The sequence below is a fragment of the Sminthopsis crassicaudata genome, chromosome 1 (genome assembly GCF_048593235.1).
Source record: "Sminthopsis crassicaudata isolate SCR6 chromosome 1, ASM4859323v1, whole genome shotgun sequence".
Taxonomy (NCBI): domain Eukaryota; kingdom Metazoa; phylum Chordata; class Mammalia; order Dasyuromorphia; family Dasyuridae; genus Sminthopsis; species Sminthopsis crassicaudata.
In genome coordinates, this window is record NC_133617.1 from 745,813,806 (window position 1) to 745,830,906 (window position 17,101).

Genomic DNA, 17,101 nt, shown 5'->3' on the forward strand with positions numbered 1-17,101 from the left:
ACATGCAAACAATTTTGGTAAGGAAGAAAATGGGAAGCTTCCCAAAGTGACAGATGTTGCTGCCCAGGGAAAGGATCAATTAATTGAGGCTTAAAAGAGATGCATCAGGGAGTGAGAATGAATATTGAAGAGGAGGATGGTCCCATAAGGAGAGTGTCAGGATTGCAAATGCCGGGAAAGAGTGGAGGAAGATGAAGGATGCTGAGGATTGCGGCAAGTTTGTTTTTGTAACAAACTGGAGTTAAGAAGATACCTAAGAAGAGGTAGAGGGCGTTCCTACTCTATGATAATGGACCAAAGTTAAAAGAACAAAGATACTTGAGTCTCCCTTTTTAAATTTGCTTTTCCAGGAGGAATAATCTTTGAAGTGGGATAGAATAAAATGATTGGCAGGGTTTCCTTCAATGAATTCAAATCGAGAACCAGCAAAGGGGTTTGCTGAACTACTTTGGGTGACTGAAGGATCTTTGAGTTGGAGCTGGACAAGGCAATTTTCTCAAGTGGGAAGAGGAAGGATCAACTAACCATGGACCAGCGAGTTTGATGATTATTTCTGGAGAAGTTCTAAAGCACAGGATCAAAGGAAAGATTTGTGAGCGTTTTCAGAGCAAAACAGCGACGCCCTGAAATTAGCTGACTCCATCAGAGATTCATCAGCCCAGACTCGTCTGAGTTCCCTTTCTTGCTTGTTAGTTTGGAGGAATATACAGAGTTTCAATGTATTTCAGGAACTCATTGGATAACACGGCTCGTTCCATCTGAATGGACAAATAGGGATGGGAGCTAGATCGTCCGTTTGGCTGTAGCCGCTGAGTGATGAATCTAAAGACTAGTCATGAATGTGTGTGTGACAAATATGGAGTAAACTGTCCCTGGGGATTCGTCCCCTCGGTCCTTCACTTCTTGAGATTTTTTACCAGTTGGCTTGGGGGATGACATGAATAGCATTCAAATATCTTCAGATCTGAAGATAATATGGGAAGGGAGGAATAATATTTTGGCAGCCGGAGTTCTAAATAGCTCTCAACAGTTCAGAATTATGGATTGAATGGAATAAGAAAAAATGGTCAATCAGACAAGAAGCATTTATTAAGCACTTAGCACATTTCTGACACTACTCTGAGGGCCAGGGATGCCATGACAAAGATGAAACGGCCGTTCTTCCTTTAAGGAATGTACGTTCGAATGGTTGAAACAACATGTACACATATGTGTGCTTATATTATAATATCACTAATTAATGAATGTAATATTTACATAACAATAATTAATATAATATTATATATCGTATGATATCCATATCTATCTCTATCTCTATCTCTATCTCTATCTCTATGTCTATGTCTATCTCTATCTCTATATCTATATCTATATCTATATCTATATCTATATCTATATCTATTTCTATATCTATCTATCTATCTATCTATATGTGTGTATATATATATATATATATATATATATATATATATATATATATATATATATATATGGTAGAGAAGGCTGGGGCTAAGAAAGAGCTTTATAAAGACCTTTTCCTCTTGTTCTCTTGCTTTCTGACATCCAACTTTAGAAAGTATGTCTTTTGACAATTCTCCCCTAAAATTTGTGTTCCTCTTTAACATTCTGATACAACACAATGTGTCCTTTGTTCTTTTTCATTTATTTATTTTGCTAAGGCAAATAGGATTAAGTGACATGCCCAAGGTCACACAGCCAGGAAGTATCAAATGTCTGAGGCCAGATTTGAACTTCAGGGCTGGCACTCTATCCACTGCACTACCCAGCTGCCCCTGTATCCTTTGTTCTTTGTGCATATTCTGAATTCTGTTCTTGTATTGAGAACTTCTCCCTTGTCCCGTAGACATTGTGTCTCTGCAGTGACTGGGGAGGGAGAAGCGGATGGCTTCAGTTGGAAGCATCAGATGTGCATCCGGCTGCTGAGTTTCAAGACACTCACCTTCTCATTGGCCAATCCTTCTAGACAGTTAGGGTGTGTTAGCCCAAGCTCTCCCCAGAACCAGTAAAGATGAACATGTTATCATCATCATCATCATCATCATCATCATCATCATCATCATCAACATCCTCATCATCGATGATGGGAGTCCAAATTGGGATGCTCCCAGAGCACTTGGACCACGCTCCTACAAACTGATTGTATCTCAGGAAAGTTTCTGAGCTTTGCAGGAGGCTATTCTTGTGTCTGGACCCAGGTAGAGTCACCTGCCCTCCCTTCCAGCTGAGTGGAGAAGCCTCTAGTTTCTTTTCCCAGGCAGTTGAAACCTTCTCAAAGTTTCTAGAGTGATTTCCCCTTAGAATAGGTCAGGGCCCACCTGGTAAGGCAACAACTGGGGCACCTTCTGTCTCACAGCAAATGGCCCCTCATGGATGACATGGCACTCGAGGATGTTGGTGACCATCCGTTCCAACCTGAAGCTGACTGCCACCCCATTGCTAGCTCAGGCAGACCCAGGGATCTGGGACTGAAGATTCTTTATGTCATCTCCTGCTCCTTCTCACTCCTTCCTCTTCCAGGGACTCCTGGCACTTTGACCACTTTATGATGTAAACATTTGGCGTCTGCCATTTGGCACGAGGCCTTCCCTGAGAGAAAGGCAACTCCTACTCTGAGTCCAACTTGACTCATTCTCTCAGGACCTTATATGGCATTAAATATCGTTGCTTCCTGCCTTAACTTCTTTTCCATTCTTTAATCCCATTTCCACCCTTTTTGCTTCTGCATTATCTGTTGTGATATATTGTTTTGGTTGAAATATATGAAGAAAAGCTGGTCTAATTATGCAATTAGAAAAGGGAGATCTATTTTAATGGACAAATAATATTTAACATCATTGTGAAAATAGTTTTGACTTCACTGTTTCCCAGAAGGGATCTCAGGAACCCCCAGATGCCATGAACCACATTTTGAGAACCGCCGCCGTACTGTATAAATGGATTTTTTAAAAAGGAGAAAGACAAACTTATGAATAAAGAAACTCTAAAGGCAAACGGTAACTTGAAAGAAGTCATACTCACTTAGCTCTGTAGTGTCTCTTTACACTCATCAAACTGACAAAAAAAATAATCAAATGAAACTCACTGTGGGTAGTTGTGGAGAAATATCCTCTGTTGCCGGTGGAATTCCAATGTGATGGAATCCTGGAAAGCAATTGGATGATGCACTGAGAAAGTTACCAAAGAAAACGGATCTTGGGCCTTCGATGTAATTCTCTGGGTGGAAAAATAAAAGAATTATCGTTTCAAAGTCAGCTATAGCGGCATTACTTGTGATTGGGGGGTAGGGGGAGACATCGCCTGGAAACGGCCTAAATGTCTAATGACAGAGAACAGTTAAGTGAAGTAGGGTCCATTAATGTAATGGAATCCTCTAATGAAATTAAGATGCAAAAGCACGATTACCAGGTATCATCCACATCTCTCATTCTTTAAGTCTCAAAATACTAAAAGAAAGCAGTAACGGGAGTCCCAAAGCTAATAAGAACATGATTGGAGGAAATAACAAATCTAGGGTTTTTCTTGATGGCCAATGACAGAAAAACTTTTAAACATTTTGAAATGGCTTATCAAAATAACAAGGGTTGTCACAGATTGGCAAGCTGATTTGTCAAACAGGACAGACTTCATGTATAAAGGGATTTTTGTGCCAATAAAAACAATTCCCTGAGGGGCAGGAAAAAAGAAAACTCTGGCTTTTGTAAACAGTCAACCCCCAGACAGCTAGCCTCCAATCTGTTTTCTTCTCATTGAAAACTCCCCTGTGCCCAGTTGGGCTCAAGAGCCTGCTTGTACCTGAAAACTACAACCTTCTGTGCGCTCTTTGAGAGAGTCGTGTCCTTATCCCAATATTCTCAGGGCCTTCCATTGGCATTTTGTGCCACTGGGACATTAAAACAGGCCCTTGTCATTTTGTCCCTCCACAAGCTGGTTTCCCTAAAACACTGATGCTGATTTTGACTGTGTTCTTTGGGGGAGATCTGCTCAGTTCCCCACCACCAGGGCTAGCCAGCACATGGCCATTCTGTGGAATCCTCTGGAGATCACAGCAGATCTAGAGCAGTGAAGGATTGAAATCCATCTTAGAAAGGTAGGAAAAAGAGAGACACAGAGAGAGACAGAGAAAGAGAGAGAGAGAGAGAGAGAGAGGGGGGGGGCAGACCTAGTCCCACCCAATGAACAACGGCTCATGGGGTCCCTGACTCATTCTCTTAAGTCCAAAGGTTCCCCCCTTTCTTTTTCTCTCTTTAGCCCTGTAATGAAACTCTGGAATTTGCTACATCTCTTCTTCAGCTTAGGCGGGTATGAGGATGCAAGAAACTGTCCTCAGTGGTTCCCATTTGTACTGTTGATTGTGAGTTGATTCTTTCCCAATCAATTAATACAAAAGCATTTATGAAGTACCTACTAAATGTCAGGTATGGGGGAATATAGCATGCAGTCAACAAGTATTAGGGGTCTGTTAATGTGCTAGACACTTTAGCAGGTGCTGGTGATGGGAAATAAAAAACAAAACATTGAATAGTTGGCTCAAGCCCACAGTAGCTCTTTATCTAGTTAACACTCAGGCTTCCCTCATACACAATGATGTAGTGGGTGGTCATTTTGTTTAGAGAATAATGAGATACAACTGGTCTTGTCATCGGTCTCACATGGAGGGCGGCTTTGGTGCCCGTCACACAGGACATTCATGAACCTCCCTCTTCTAGCTAGCAGCAAACCACGGGACTCCTCGTACGGGTACCACAGATCAAACACAAAGCGATAAGCAAGATAACGGCATTCAGTGCTTATGTTCCCAGTCTAGCTTGCCTCCAACAAGAGCTCCTTATAGACTCTGTACACCAGAGACAGTGTCAGACATTTGGGCTGGGTTCTAAAACTTTCCCTATTACTATTTATCAAGGCACTTGAAGAAATGAATTGTTAATTAATATTCCCTTGCTAGTTGTATGATTTCTGCATCGTTTTTTCATTGCAGATCCTTTGGAATTGTCTTGGATCGTTTCTTGATCAGGGTAGCTAAGTCTTTCACCGTTGACCATCCTTATACTATTATGAATTACTGTGTATAGTGGTTCTGGTCCCTTCACTCTTCATCCATTCATTTAAGTCTTATACAAATAGACACAATTTTATATATATGTGTATATATGTGTGTGTGTGTGTGTGTGTGTGTGTGTGTGTGTGTGCATGCACACACACACACACACACACACATGCATGCAGCTTTTTGGGTTAGTTCCAAATTGTTCTCCAGAAGGGTTGACTCAATTCACAACTCTACCAACAGTGCGTTAGTGTCCCTATTTTCCCACGTGCTCTCCAGCCTTTATTATTTTTCTTTTCTATCATGTTAGCCAATCTGATAGATATGGAGTGGTATCTCAGAGTTGTTTTAATTTGCATTTCTCAAATCAGTAGAGACAGAGCTTTTTTCTTCATGTGACTATTGCTATCTTTGATTTCTTCTTCTGAAAACTGTTTCTATTCTTTGACCGCTTATCAGTCAAGAAATGGTTTTCATTTTTTAAAAATAAATTTGATTCAATTCCTTATATATTTGAGAAATAAAGCCTTTATAGAGAAACTTGCTGTGAAATTTTCCCCACTTTCCTGTTTTTCTTCTAATTTTGGTTACGTTAGTTTTGCTTGGGCAAAACTTTTTTAATTTTTTAATTTTTTAATTTCATGTAATACAATTATTTTTAATTGTAATACAATTATTCATTTTACTTCCTTTTTATCTTTTGTTTGGTCATAACGACAGGCAGATTTCACATGTTCCCCTAATTTCCTTATGATAGCACCCTTTGTGTCTAAATCAGTTTATTCCTTTTGATCTTCTCTTACATATTCTCGTACATATTGCGAGGTGTTGATCTATACCTAGTTTCTGCCAAAATACTTTCCAGTTTTTCCAGTGACTTTTGTCAAATGATGAGTTCTTACCTCCAAAGCTTGGATCTTGTGATCTATCAAATGCTACATTATTATGGACATTTATTTCTGTGTATCGTGTACGCTATCTATTCCACTGATCTACCACTTTTTTCTTAGCCAGTACCAGATTGTTTTTCATGATTATTGCTTTGTAATATAGTTTGGAATCTGGGCTGCCTTTTTTCATATTTTTTTATTGATTCCCTTGATATTTTGAACCTTTTGTTCTTCCAGATGAATTTTTTTCCCCTAGCTCTAGAAAATAACACTTTGATAGTTTGGTTGCTATAAAATATGTCTTCATTTCTATGTATGCATGTCTCTGTATTTGTATTTAAGAAAAAGAGATGAATATGGGGAAAAGTAAAAGAATGAGTAGATTGTGGCTAGATGCAGATAAAGGCCTGATAATTCTGCTTAAAGGAAACCTAGGGAAATGACATTCATTGCTTCCACCTCCCTGCTCTCATCTGGAGATGCAATAGGAAATTGTTTGGGCTGCAATTATTTTAAGGAAACTACAGGCAAAGTTGCCTAGGTTATCACCAGTAGACTGCTAATGGGACAAACCTGAGATATAAATCAAATTTAACAAGTACTAAACACTACACTTGGTTTGATTTTGGCTCTTTGGAGGCGATGTGCTCAGTTCCCACCATCGTAGCTAGCCCAACACATGCCCGTTCTCTGGAATCCTCTGGAGATCAGAGCAGAGCTAGAGCTGTGAAGGATTTTAATCTGTAGGGAGCCTGAACTCTGGAGAAGTCTACTTGAAACAAGGTGTTAACTCAGTGGTATTGATAAGATAATGGTTCTCTAATTCACATATAATATAGTGATGTAATGATTTTCTAGTTCACACATAATCAGTGTCTTTTAGTGATGTAATTACAATTAGGCATATAAGGGCTGGGAAAGACTGGAAGATAGACATCTTTGACCATCCTCCTGATGGCTCTCCTGCCTCCCACACTAAGATCAAGAGTGGGCCAGAATAAAGAATCTAGACTCTATTCTTGTCCATTCTCCTGATGTTTATCCTGCTGAGACTAAGACCCATCTGAAGGATCTCCTGAAAGCTAGCCCGGACATTACATAAATCCACCTTAGAAAGGAAGAAGAGTAGATAACAAAATTTAGAGAACATTTTGACTCATCTTAGTTCTAGTGCCTTCTCTCTGTTGATTATTTCTTATTTATCCTATATGTAGTTTGCTTTGTATATTTTTGTTTGCATTTTGTCTCTCCCATTAGACTATAAGCTCCCTTGAGTCCAGGGACTGTTTTTTTGCCTCTTTTTGTATACCCAGTGCTTAGTGTAGTGCCGGGAATGTTGAGATTCTAGATTCTGTGTCAGAGTGGAAATCGTAGATGTTTGGAACTGTGTCTTTTGGTTAGACATATATTGGGGGAAAAAACTTTTTGCAATGATTATAGGGAAAGCTCAATGAACAATAAAATATTTTGAATGAACTTATCTTAAAGCTAAACTGCCTTTTCCCCCTAGACATTTTAAAACTCTTAATAGAAGTAACTTGTTTGTCTAGTGGTTTTTTTTTTTTTTTTCAATCCTTAGATAAGAAGTGCATGATTGGAAAGAGAGGGAGAATAAAAACATGTGAGGCTGCAAGTCTATGCCCAGGAGAGGACCCCTGCTGCTACTAATGTGTAAAACTTATCATTTGCAATTCCTCCTGCTTATTTCAAGCTGGAGATAATGGAGAAAAGTGGCTGGTTAGATGCCAGGATAGGGTTTGTTTGCCAAGTGTAGTGTTTAGTACTTGTTAAATTTGATTTATATCTCAGGTTTGTCCCATTAGCAGTCTACTGGTGATAACCTAGGCAACTTTGCCTGTAGTTTCCTTAAAATAATTGCAGCCCAAACAATTTCCTATTGCATTAATGCGTACTGAGTCAGACTGGAAGGCCATCTACCTGACCCATTTAGCATTTGTGTCAGAGGCTGCCGTGCCTTTAATGGGCTGTCTCGAGACGCAGTGGATTCCATCTCCTTGGAGGTCTCCAAGCAAAGGCCAGATGACCACTTGTTGGGTCTCTTGGAGATGGGATTATTTTTCAGGTAACGGCCCGTGAGGTCCCTTCCAAGTATCGACCGCTGAGATCTCTTGCAGCTTGGTGATTTGGCCATTCTTATGAGATTTTGGCCAGCATTATTGGGAGAATGCCTAGAATCCCATTTACTTGGGGGAAAAAACTTTCTACTAGTGTTGGCTTTAGGAAAATGAGACTTGTGAGAGAAGGAAGATGAATGGAATTGGAATCATTTCGGGAAGGGAATGTGGAAAGTGAACAAAATTCAAATATTGAAAATGGTATAATTGGGAAGATGTTAGCTGGTTTTTTCTTTTTAATTTCCAGAAATTTTGGAAAAAGCTATGAAACTAGCACAAGAAATAAGGAGATTGCATTCTAGTGTGTGGGAAGTGATCAGCAATTTAATTCATTTAAAAATTCATTAAAAAACTAGACAAGCTGGGGCAGCTAGGTGGTGCAGTGGATAGAGCACCAGCCTTGATTTCAGGAAGACCTGAGTTCAAATCTGTCTCAGACACTTAACATTCCTAGCTGTGTGATCCTGGGCAAGTCACTTAACCCCAGCCTCAGAAAAAAAAAAAAAAAAAAAAAACCAAAAACAAAAACAAACAAAAAAAAAAAAAACCCAAAACAAAAAAAAAAAAGACAAGCCTCCCAAAGTCCCTGGATGGATTGGGATGGGGGGTGGGACTCCAGGGAGAGAGACTGAGTCCCCTTTATGGACCAAAAGTTTTATTGTAAACAGGGTCTAGAGCATGATTAGGATAGATGCTAAGGCAGCGTTATGTTGTTAGTGTGAGATTTCTTCATCATGTTGTGATGGAGGCTGGGAAACTCGCCGCCATGTGGCCATGGTGTAACTTTGGGGACTTACTTCAATCACTCAAGGCTCCGATTACTGCATTTGTATTAATGGCATGTTTATATCCATGAGTTTGTGACTGACTGAAAAATGGTTCATTGTTCACGGCGTGTCAAGCCTTGCACTAAGTGCTGGGGAAAGCAGCCGCCCTCTTGGGGTTAACGGTATACACGAGGGTGGGAAGAGATCTTCTTCTTCAGCATCTCCAGCAGTGATGACCAGGGAAGGGGGTCCCAGCCTTGCTGGGATAATCCAAAATTGAACTTTCCAGGAACATTGGGAATATTGGGTTGTTTCCAAACAAGAGATGAAGAGGTCAGGGTTGGGCAGTAGGAAGATGGCAAGGTACCTGGGTGGACAGATGGATGGAAACTCTTCCGGGCCTGGTGAGTTGGGAATGGGCTCACTGAGACACTAATTAAGGCTGAGCCCCTTGAGGAACAAGCTCAGAGTTAAGGGAATTAGCTTCCCAAAGACTGGATGCCTTCAAGAATTGTCTGGAGGCACCTCTTCATTGGAAGACGTTTCTAGTTTGAGTTGGAACATGGTATTTCCTGTAACTATTGCCACTGATGAAATGACAGGGCTGGATTCCCTCCTTTCTCCTCACCCCCAAATGTTTTTTATATGATTTATTATCATTTTAAAGAGTGCTTGAATCAGAGTCAGAAAACCTGGGCTTCAGTCCCAGCTCCGGCAATTACCCCTCGTCAGCTGGGACCGGTGACTTTCCTTCTCGGTGCTGGCCGGACGGCCTTCATGGTCCTTTTGGGCCGGTCTGTCTGGGGGTTCCAGAAATCCCAAGCTCAGTCCCTTTCCCTCTCAGGTTTTAATGGCTGGTTTTGTTAGGAGACCATCCCAAAGCAAGAGGCCAGCACTGTGTCCTCAAGTGGATTCATTCCTCTGCTTTCTGTCTCTTTTTAGATCGAAAACTTGCAAGAACAAGTCAGAGATAAGGACAAACAGCTGAGCAACCTGAAGGACCGCGTGAAGTCTCTGCAGACGGACTCGAGTAACACGGACACGGCCCTCGCCACCTTGGAGGAGGCTTTGTCAGAAAAGGTGACTTTCCTCTGGCCCTTCACTTTCCGGGGCTGGGAGAATCATTTCTGGGACTGTTCACTGGTGGGATTACCGGCTCCCATTTCACTCGTTAACTTAGGCAAAAACAAAACAAAATAATGTCTGTCCTCCAAGGGCCTCCATTCTCCTCGGGTGGGGGCGGCCGTGGGCGCGGGGCACTTGGCTTGCTACAGAAATGCATACCCCCCCACCTCGGCCCCCAAGAGGCTGACATGCTGGGGGAGAGGCAAGACAGACAGACGCATTGCTAGGGGGAATGCCAGCCAGGCCCAATGGGACCGATCCAAAGAAAAAGCTTCCTTCCTGCTGGGTACTTTTCAAAGCTATTTCATTAACATGTGTGTGTTTTATTCTAATTTGGAATGAAGGGCATATTTAACAACTAATTTTAGAAGAAAAGGATCAGGAAGGGCTTCTCAGAAGGGGATTCTTGAACCGGTTTAGAGGGAAGGGAAGGTTTCTGGGGCAGAGGTGAGAAGGGCACAACCTGGCCAAAGACACGGCGATGAGCGGTGGAGTGCCACGCATAACGGTAACAAGGATAATTTGACTGGACTGAATAGTGTGTGAAGGGTGTAGGGGATGTAAAAAAAGTCCAGGAAGGGAAGTTTAGGCCAAGGAGAACACTGAGAGTTTCTTTCCATCTTGGAAAGATAATTTTGATTCTTTCTAGCCTGAGAGTCAGAGGGATGTTGCCATCCGCCATATTCAGCGATGGTTGATGAGTAATAATTATCAAGAGACAATCAGGAGCATTCCGGAGCACTGGGCTCTGTGTGACCTGGAATAGGACTTCTCTTCTCTGGGTCTCAGTTTCCTCATCTGTAATGTGTTCTAAAGCAATCCAACTCCGTAGGGTGTTATATATAACTAGTGACTTTGTAAAATAATCAGAATGACTTTTCAAGGCAAGGCAAATAGTTTTTTCTGCGTTGACAGGTTTATTTCGAGAAGACGTCAAGTTATTTGATGTTAAAATTGGGCTTTCCAAGACATATGATTAAATCATTACTTCTCTACTCATTTGGTATTTCATTTTGAAGTGGCGTGACAGAAGTCGAGGGTCACCTCTCTGCACCCTTCCTTACAATCCCCCAAGTACGTCTGGGGACGGACCTCAGAACGTTTCCATGCACGCTTAGTTAAATGGGATCCTAAGTGTTTCTGAAATGTTGGATCGGCTGCTCTTTTCTCAATGTCACAGCCATTTACCCCCAAACCAGCTCCCTCCATCCAAGCCTTTCTTTTCATGCAGAAAAAAAAAATTCCAAGCCAAGTTGGTCAATGGTGGATCATTGCTTTCCATGGCGTCTGGCACCTTCTCCTGGGGTGAAGGCAGAGGGGTTTTATCCCAAGAGAGACCCACTTCTGACCCTTATGGAAAATCATAGGCCCTCTCTGAACTTTGGCTCCTTATCATAAAATAGGAATAATAAAGTGCCTACCTTGCAGAGTTGTTCCAAAGATCATAGTATTGTAGGAAGAGCGCAAGGAGGGATTTCAGAGCTCTTCTGCTCCAATCTCCACTTGTGACAAATGAGGAAACCGAGACCAGGGAGTTTACATCGGCTTGTCAAAAGTCCCATTGCTAGGAGGAGCTGGTATTTGAACTCAGGGCCTCTGACTTTCAACAGGACGATTTTTCATTTATAGAAATTGAATGAAGAGAATGTGTAGAGGGCCCTGGGTCTGCATTCATGTCCAGCTCCATCTCACCTCTAATTCGGGTCTTCCCTGGAACGCAGATGCCATTCAATCGCCTTCTAGAATTACCTCTTTCCTATTTTTGCAGTCGGTGTTCAGTGGCTCCCCTGGATCTTTGTGCCCCACTCCACGAGACTCCACACTCTCTTCCCCAGCCTCCCCTGAATTCCTCCTCATCATGTTCCCTACGTGTAATTTTCCAGTGTGGTCGTAGGCTGCAGAGTTGATGGCTGTCTCCTTCGTTTCCTGTCCTCTCGGGAAGCCTGGGGACGGGAGGATGGATGACTTGACTTGGAGTCAATCCATTTAACCGCCCTTTGCCTCATCTACAAAATGGAAATGTTCCTAGTGTCACCTCACAGCCTGAGGGGATCCCATGGAATGATGTTTGTAAGCTCTTATCCCAGTGCCCCCCACAGTAAATGTTGACTTGTTATTTCCTCCTCCTCTTAGAGTTTGCCTTATTTGAAGGTCACTTCCGACCAATTTTTAGTTCCTTTCTCTAAACAAGCAATAATTGAGCTCTGTTGGTCTCGTATTGCCCATACTTCCAAATTCTTGATTGATAAATTGGGATCAAGTTCAAGGTCAAGTATTTAAGGAAAGCTGAAAAGCAAATTATAGACGTGAGAGCAGACCCAGGCTGGCCTTCGAGTCTGGCAGAGGAAGTGCTGAGGAGCAATGGCTGAATCAGTCACTCCCTGAGCATTTATTGAGTACCTAATGTATGCCAGGTGCTGTACCAGACACAAAGGCGCAAACAAAGCTCCTCATGCCCACAGATTGCTAACGCTGCCTCCTGGGAAGAGGGAAATCACTGAAGTTGGGAAGAAGCTGAGGAGAGTGGCTGCCCATTGAGTGACTGGGCCATTCATGCCTCCAGAGAGAGGCCCCTGACCTCCCGCTCCCACGCAGCCTCTCCTGCTCGCCATGACTCTGTGATGGCCCCCAGTCCCTATCCTGCTCCTCTTCCCTGTCTCCACTGATGGTGAATGTGGAATCACGTCTTGTATGGTCATGGTGCTGCATTCAGCCACCACCCTTCTTGGAATGCAGAAAGAAAACGAGTCCCCTGCCCAGAAATTCTGAGGGGTGGCGGGGAGCTCAGAGGCCCCGGCCAGCCTCCTTCCCCAGGATCTCCAGAGATGAGAGCCACTCCCCTCCAGGCCCGCCATCCGCCCCTCTGACACCTTTGTTAGGCCTCATTTCTGCTTCTGTGGATTCTAACCCTGCCTCTTTTGAGGGTGGAGACACTTTCATTTAAATCTTTCTGTCCCCAGCCTGACACTTAGTAGGTGCTTAATAAGTACTCGCTGATTGATTAATAACTGAAATCTGGAACAAAACGTATTTGGTTGGATCATCTAAATGACGTTCTTTTAAGTTTCTGAAAACAAATCTCTAAATCTTTTCTTCTTGAGGACAAATGTTTTCAGTTCCCTCTAATCAAATGGCACGTTCCCTGGTCCTTCATCATGCTGGTCACGTGGCTGGCCATGTCCCAACTGATTTACTACTGAGATGGAGAGATAGCCAATCAACAAACATTTATTAAGTGCCTCCTATGTGCCAGGCACTTCGTCTGGCCAGAGCAGGGTGTGCTTCAACTCTCCCTACTTTCTGGACCTCTCTTTCTCAGGGTAGTCGAGCAGTCCATTGGCCTGAAGTACCCTTGGGTCCTGGGAACCCGGCAGTCTGCCAGGGCCATGCTGGCATGGAATAGCAAGGGTGTCTCCCTAGTTGGGAACAGCTCCATGGATCAAGGGGGGGACAAGAAGTGAAGGAGACCTGAGTTCAGGTCCTGTCTCAGACATTGGATCCAGCTGTGTGACCTTGGGTTTGTTACCAAACGCTCCTCACTTTCAGCATTTTCATAATCTGGCCTGCCTCAAAGAACTGTTGTGAGGATCAAATGATATAATGCCTGGACAGGTCCTGGTGACTGGGAAGTGTTATAGAGATGCTAGCAACCCATCATCATCATCACCACAGTCACAATCATCATCATCATCTCTCATTTCCTCCTTCTCTTCTTCCTCTTCCCCTTTCTCTTCTCACTTTCCTCTTCCTCTTCTTCCTTTCCCTTTTTCTTTCTCTTCCTCCTCCTCTCTTTTTCTCATTTTCTTCCTCCTTTTTCCTCCTCCTCTTCTCATTTTCTTCCTCTTCTTCCTCTTCCTCCTCCCCTTCTTATTTCTTCTCATTTTCTTCATCTCCCCTTTTCTCTTCTTCTATTTCCTTCTCCTCTTCCTTCTCATTCTCTTCCTCTTTTTTTCCTCCTCCTCCATCTTCTTCTTCTCTTTCTTTTCCTCCTCCTCACTAGTTCTCCTGCTAACCTAGAAGTAGAAGTTACAGTTTTCAGGACACCATATTAAGAAAGCTGGTCTCACTGTGTATTCACTGTAGCCGTCATCTGATAAGGGCCTGAGGGAGGCTGATGGGGGCCCCCGTAGCTAACCGCCTGGGGCTCTTGCACCCAAGATAAAGCGTTCAGAGATTAGACCCACAAGGAGCCAGATTTGGGCCGAGAGGCCCTTGCCAATGCAAATAAGCTGAAAACAAGAGCACATTGTTGGGATTTCTGCAAGTTTGCTGTTAATCAAGTTGAACATGGCATATTAAGGCCTTTTAACACATGTTTTTGACATCTAGCCTTGTGTATCTGACAGTTAAATTAGTCACCTCATGATTGACGGAGAAATATTTTATGCTGGTTAATCACCAATAAAGCACAAAAATATATCACAGTCCCGGCCTCTTGAAAATAATCTGTTTGTAGTAATCAAGTCCTGGAAGCTGATAAAACCCATTCAATATATGCATGTGTATGTAGAAATTCCCATATATACATGCATATATACATATAGAGACACACGTGTATTATGTGTATACATACATGTATACCTATATACATCTACACACATAGCCATATATGTTTTCCTATTTAATTCAGCAAACTTTCTATTAAGCACCTACTAAGGGCAAGACATTCTCCAGAAGGCCCTTTGCATATTACATTTTAATGCTCTCACAGCAAAATCATCCTCAGATTAATTAGTCTTTGAAGAAGAATTGACTCTAGCCAATGAGAGTCAGTTTGTCTTGGAATGATTTCAGATCTTAGATCAAGAAGTGAAAGGTGTTCCAAAGGTTTTTGGATTGGATTCTATCATTCTACAGATCAGGACATCGAGTCACCGATTGGTGAATGGATCTGTCCACGGTCACCCAGGGAGTTGGAGGGAGAGGTGAGCCCGGAGCCCTGCTTGGCTGATTGAATGCAGGGCTCTTTCCAATACCCTGTGTTTTCTTACGGCAAAAAGGCATAAATCTTTGTGCTCAGGGGGCTAACCTGGGCCTGTCACGGACTCGGAAGCCACAACTCAGTGAATACTTAATGCCCAGAGTCTAACACACTTCGTTGGTCACTACTAGTATTTATGGAGCCCGAGCACCTTTTCTTTAAAAATAACAGAGACGGAAAGCTAGGCGTGTTCCAGGAATGTAACAGCCGCCACACCCTCCCTCCCTCGCCAAGCTCCCGGGGAAATGGCCGAACCCCAGAGGGAGACGTGCCCGCAGTTTGTCTGGTCTCACCTGTGCTGGGGCAGATGGCCACCCAGCCTCTCGGGGGAGATCTTCAATGAACTCTGTTTCCCTTTTTTGAAATAGTATTTTTTTGGTCACATACATATTAAAACAGTTTTTTAACATTTTTAAAGGTTTAATGTTTTTACATTTTACAAAAAGTTTTAAAAAAAAGTTTTGAGGGCCAGATTTCATCCCTCTTTTATCCCCAACCCTGTCCCTGGGATAGTGAGCAATCTGATATAGGTTATATACATGCTCAATCACATGAAGCAGTTCTTGCCAAAAAGATTTGAGAGAGAAGGAGAGAGAGAAGAGGAAGTAAATTAAAATTAAAAATTAAAAAATTAAATAAAATAAAAGGAATAAAAAATTAAAAATTAAAAAAATATTAATCTGTGATTTCCTTGATGAAGGGATTCCCAGCTAAGGAAGCTCCCTTTATCAAGGCAGATTGCACCTGATTAGCACTTACAGCCTTAGAGGAATGCCTGGGCTATGGAGAGATTTAGTGACTTATCCCATGTGACAGCTGGTTTGGGCTGGTGGTGAGACATCAACCTTGGTCCATTTTGACTCCCGGGGTCACTATGGGCACACTAAAGCAGGTGTAGTGTAGAGGACCAGAGAGACGGGAGTCCCATTGACCTCTGCCTTGGTCACACCTCATGTGGACTCTTGGATGGGGTCGTGGAGACCATAGTTTGAGGGAAGACACCGAGAGTCTGCAGCTTTGAATCCATGACATATAAAGCTCAGTTGCAGAAAATGGGGATGTTTGCCGAGTCAGTACTGAAAGCTGCCAGATATGTAGCATCCTGCCGAGTGCTTGACCAACGTTGTCTCGTTGGAGGCGCACAACAGTCTTGTGAGGTGTTGCTTTTGTTATCCTGAATATCTTACAGTTTTATAGTTGGGGACACTGAGGCAAACAGAGGTAGAGCGGCTTTCCCGAGGTTACGCAGACTCTAAGTGTCTGAGGTTGGATTTGAACTTATATCTTCTTGGATCCAGAATCCAGACCCAGCGCACTATCCATCGCGACACCTCATGGCTTTCTTGGAGAAGAGACGTTCCCTGCGTTTGAAATGCTGCCAGGTGGATAGATGGGAAGATAGAGTGAGAGAGAAAACATTTATTAAATGTTTACTATGTGCCCAAGCATTGGGCTAAAGGCTGGATATTGTGTATGTATACATGCAAGTACATACATACACACATACCAACATGTTATATATACATACACATACAATGATATATAGTATATACATTTACATACAGATACACACTGACATATACTATATTTACATACATATATACATACCAACATATAATATAAAACACACACATACATATGCACACAAACATATAATATACACATGTGTACACTGACCTATAATATATACACATATACATATACTCACTGACACATAATATATACAATATACATATATGCATATGTACACTGTCATATTTTATATACATATACACATACACAGTGATATATAGTAAATACATTTACACACTGACCTATAATATATACAATGCACATATATAATATACATATACACACATGTGTGCACTGAATATTACATTATACTTACATATACATATACTCACCAAAATATAATGTATACAATACACATATACACACACACACACACACACATATATATATATATATATATATATATATATATATATATATATATATATATACACTGACATATTATATATATACATAGACACATATACAGTGATATATAGTATATATATTTACATACATATACACACTGACATATAATATATACAATGCACATATATAATATACATATACACGCATGTGTGCAC

The 17,101-nt window shown here is 42.0% G+C and overlaps 1 protein-coding gene across 20 annotated transcripts in view; it reads left to right on the plus strand.

Annotated features, from left to right (window-relative positions):
• ERC2 (ELKS/RAB6-interacting/CAST family member 2) overlaps nucleotides 1-17,101 on the plus strand; it is a 993,908-nt gene that overhangs the window by 394,519 nt on the left and 582,288 nt on the right. For all 20 annotated transcript variants that reach the window (XR_012485046.1, XM_074284429.1, XM_074284434.1 and 17 more), the window contains one exon: nucleotides 9,803-9,940. Coding sequence is in view for 19 of the 20 variants with exons in the window: in XM_074284429.1 (XP_074140530.1) it covers nucleotides 9,803-9,940 (138 nt within the window). In the remaining variant the exon portion in view is untranslated. The remainder of the gene's footprint in view (nucleotides 1-9,802; nucleotides 9,941-17,101) is intronic.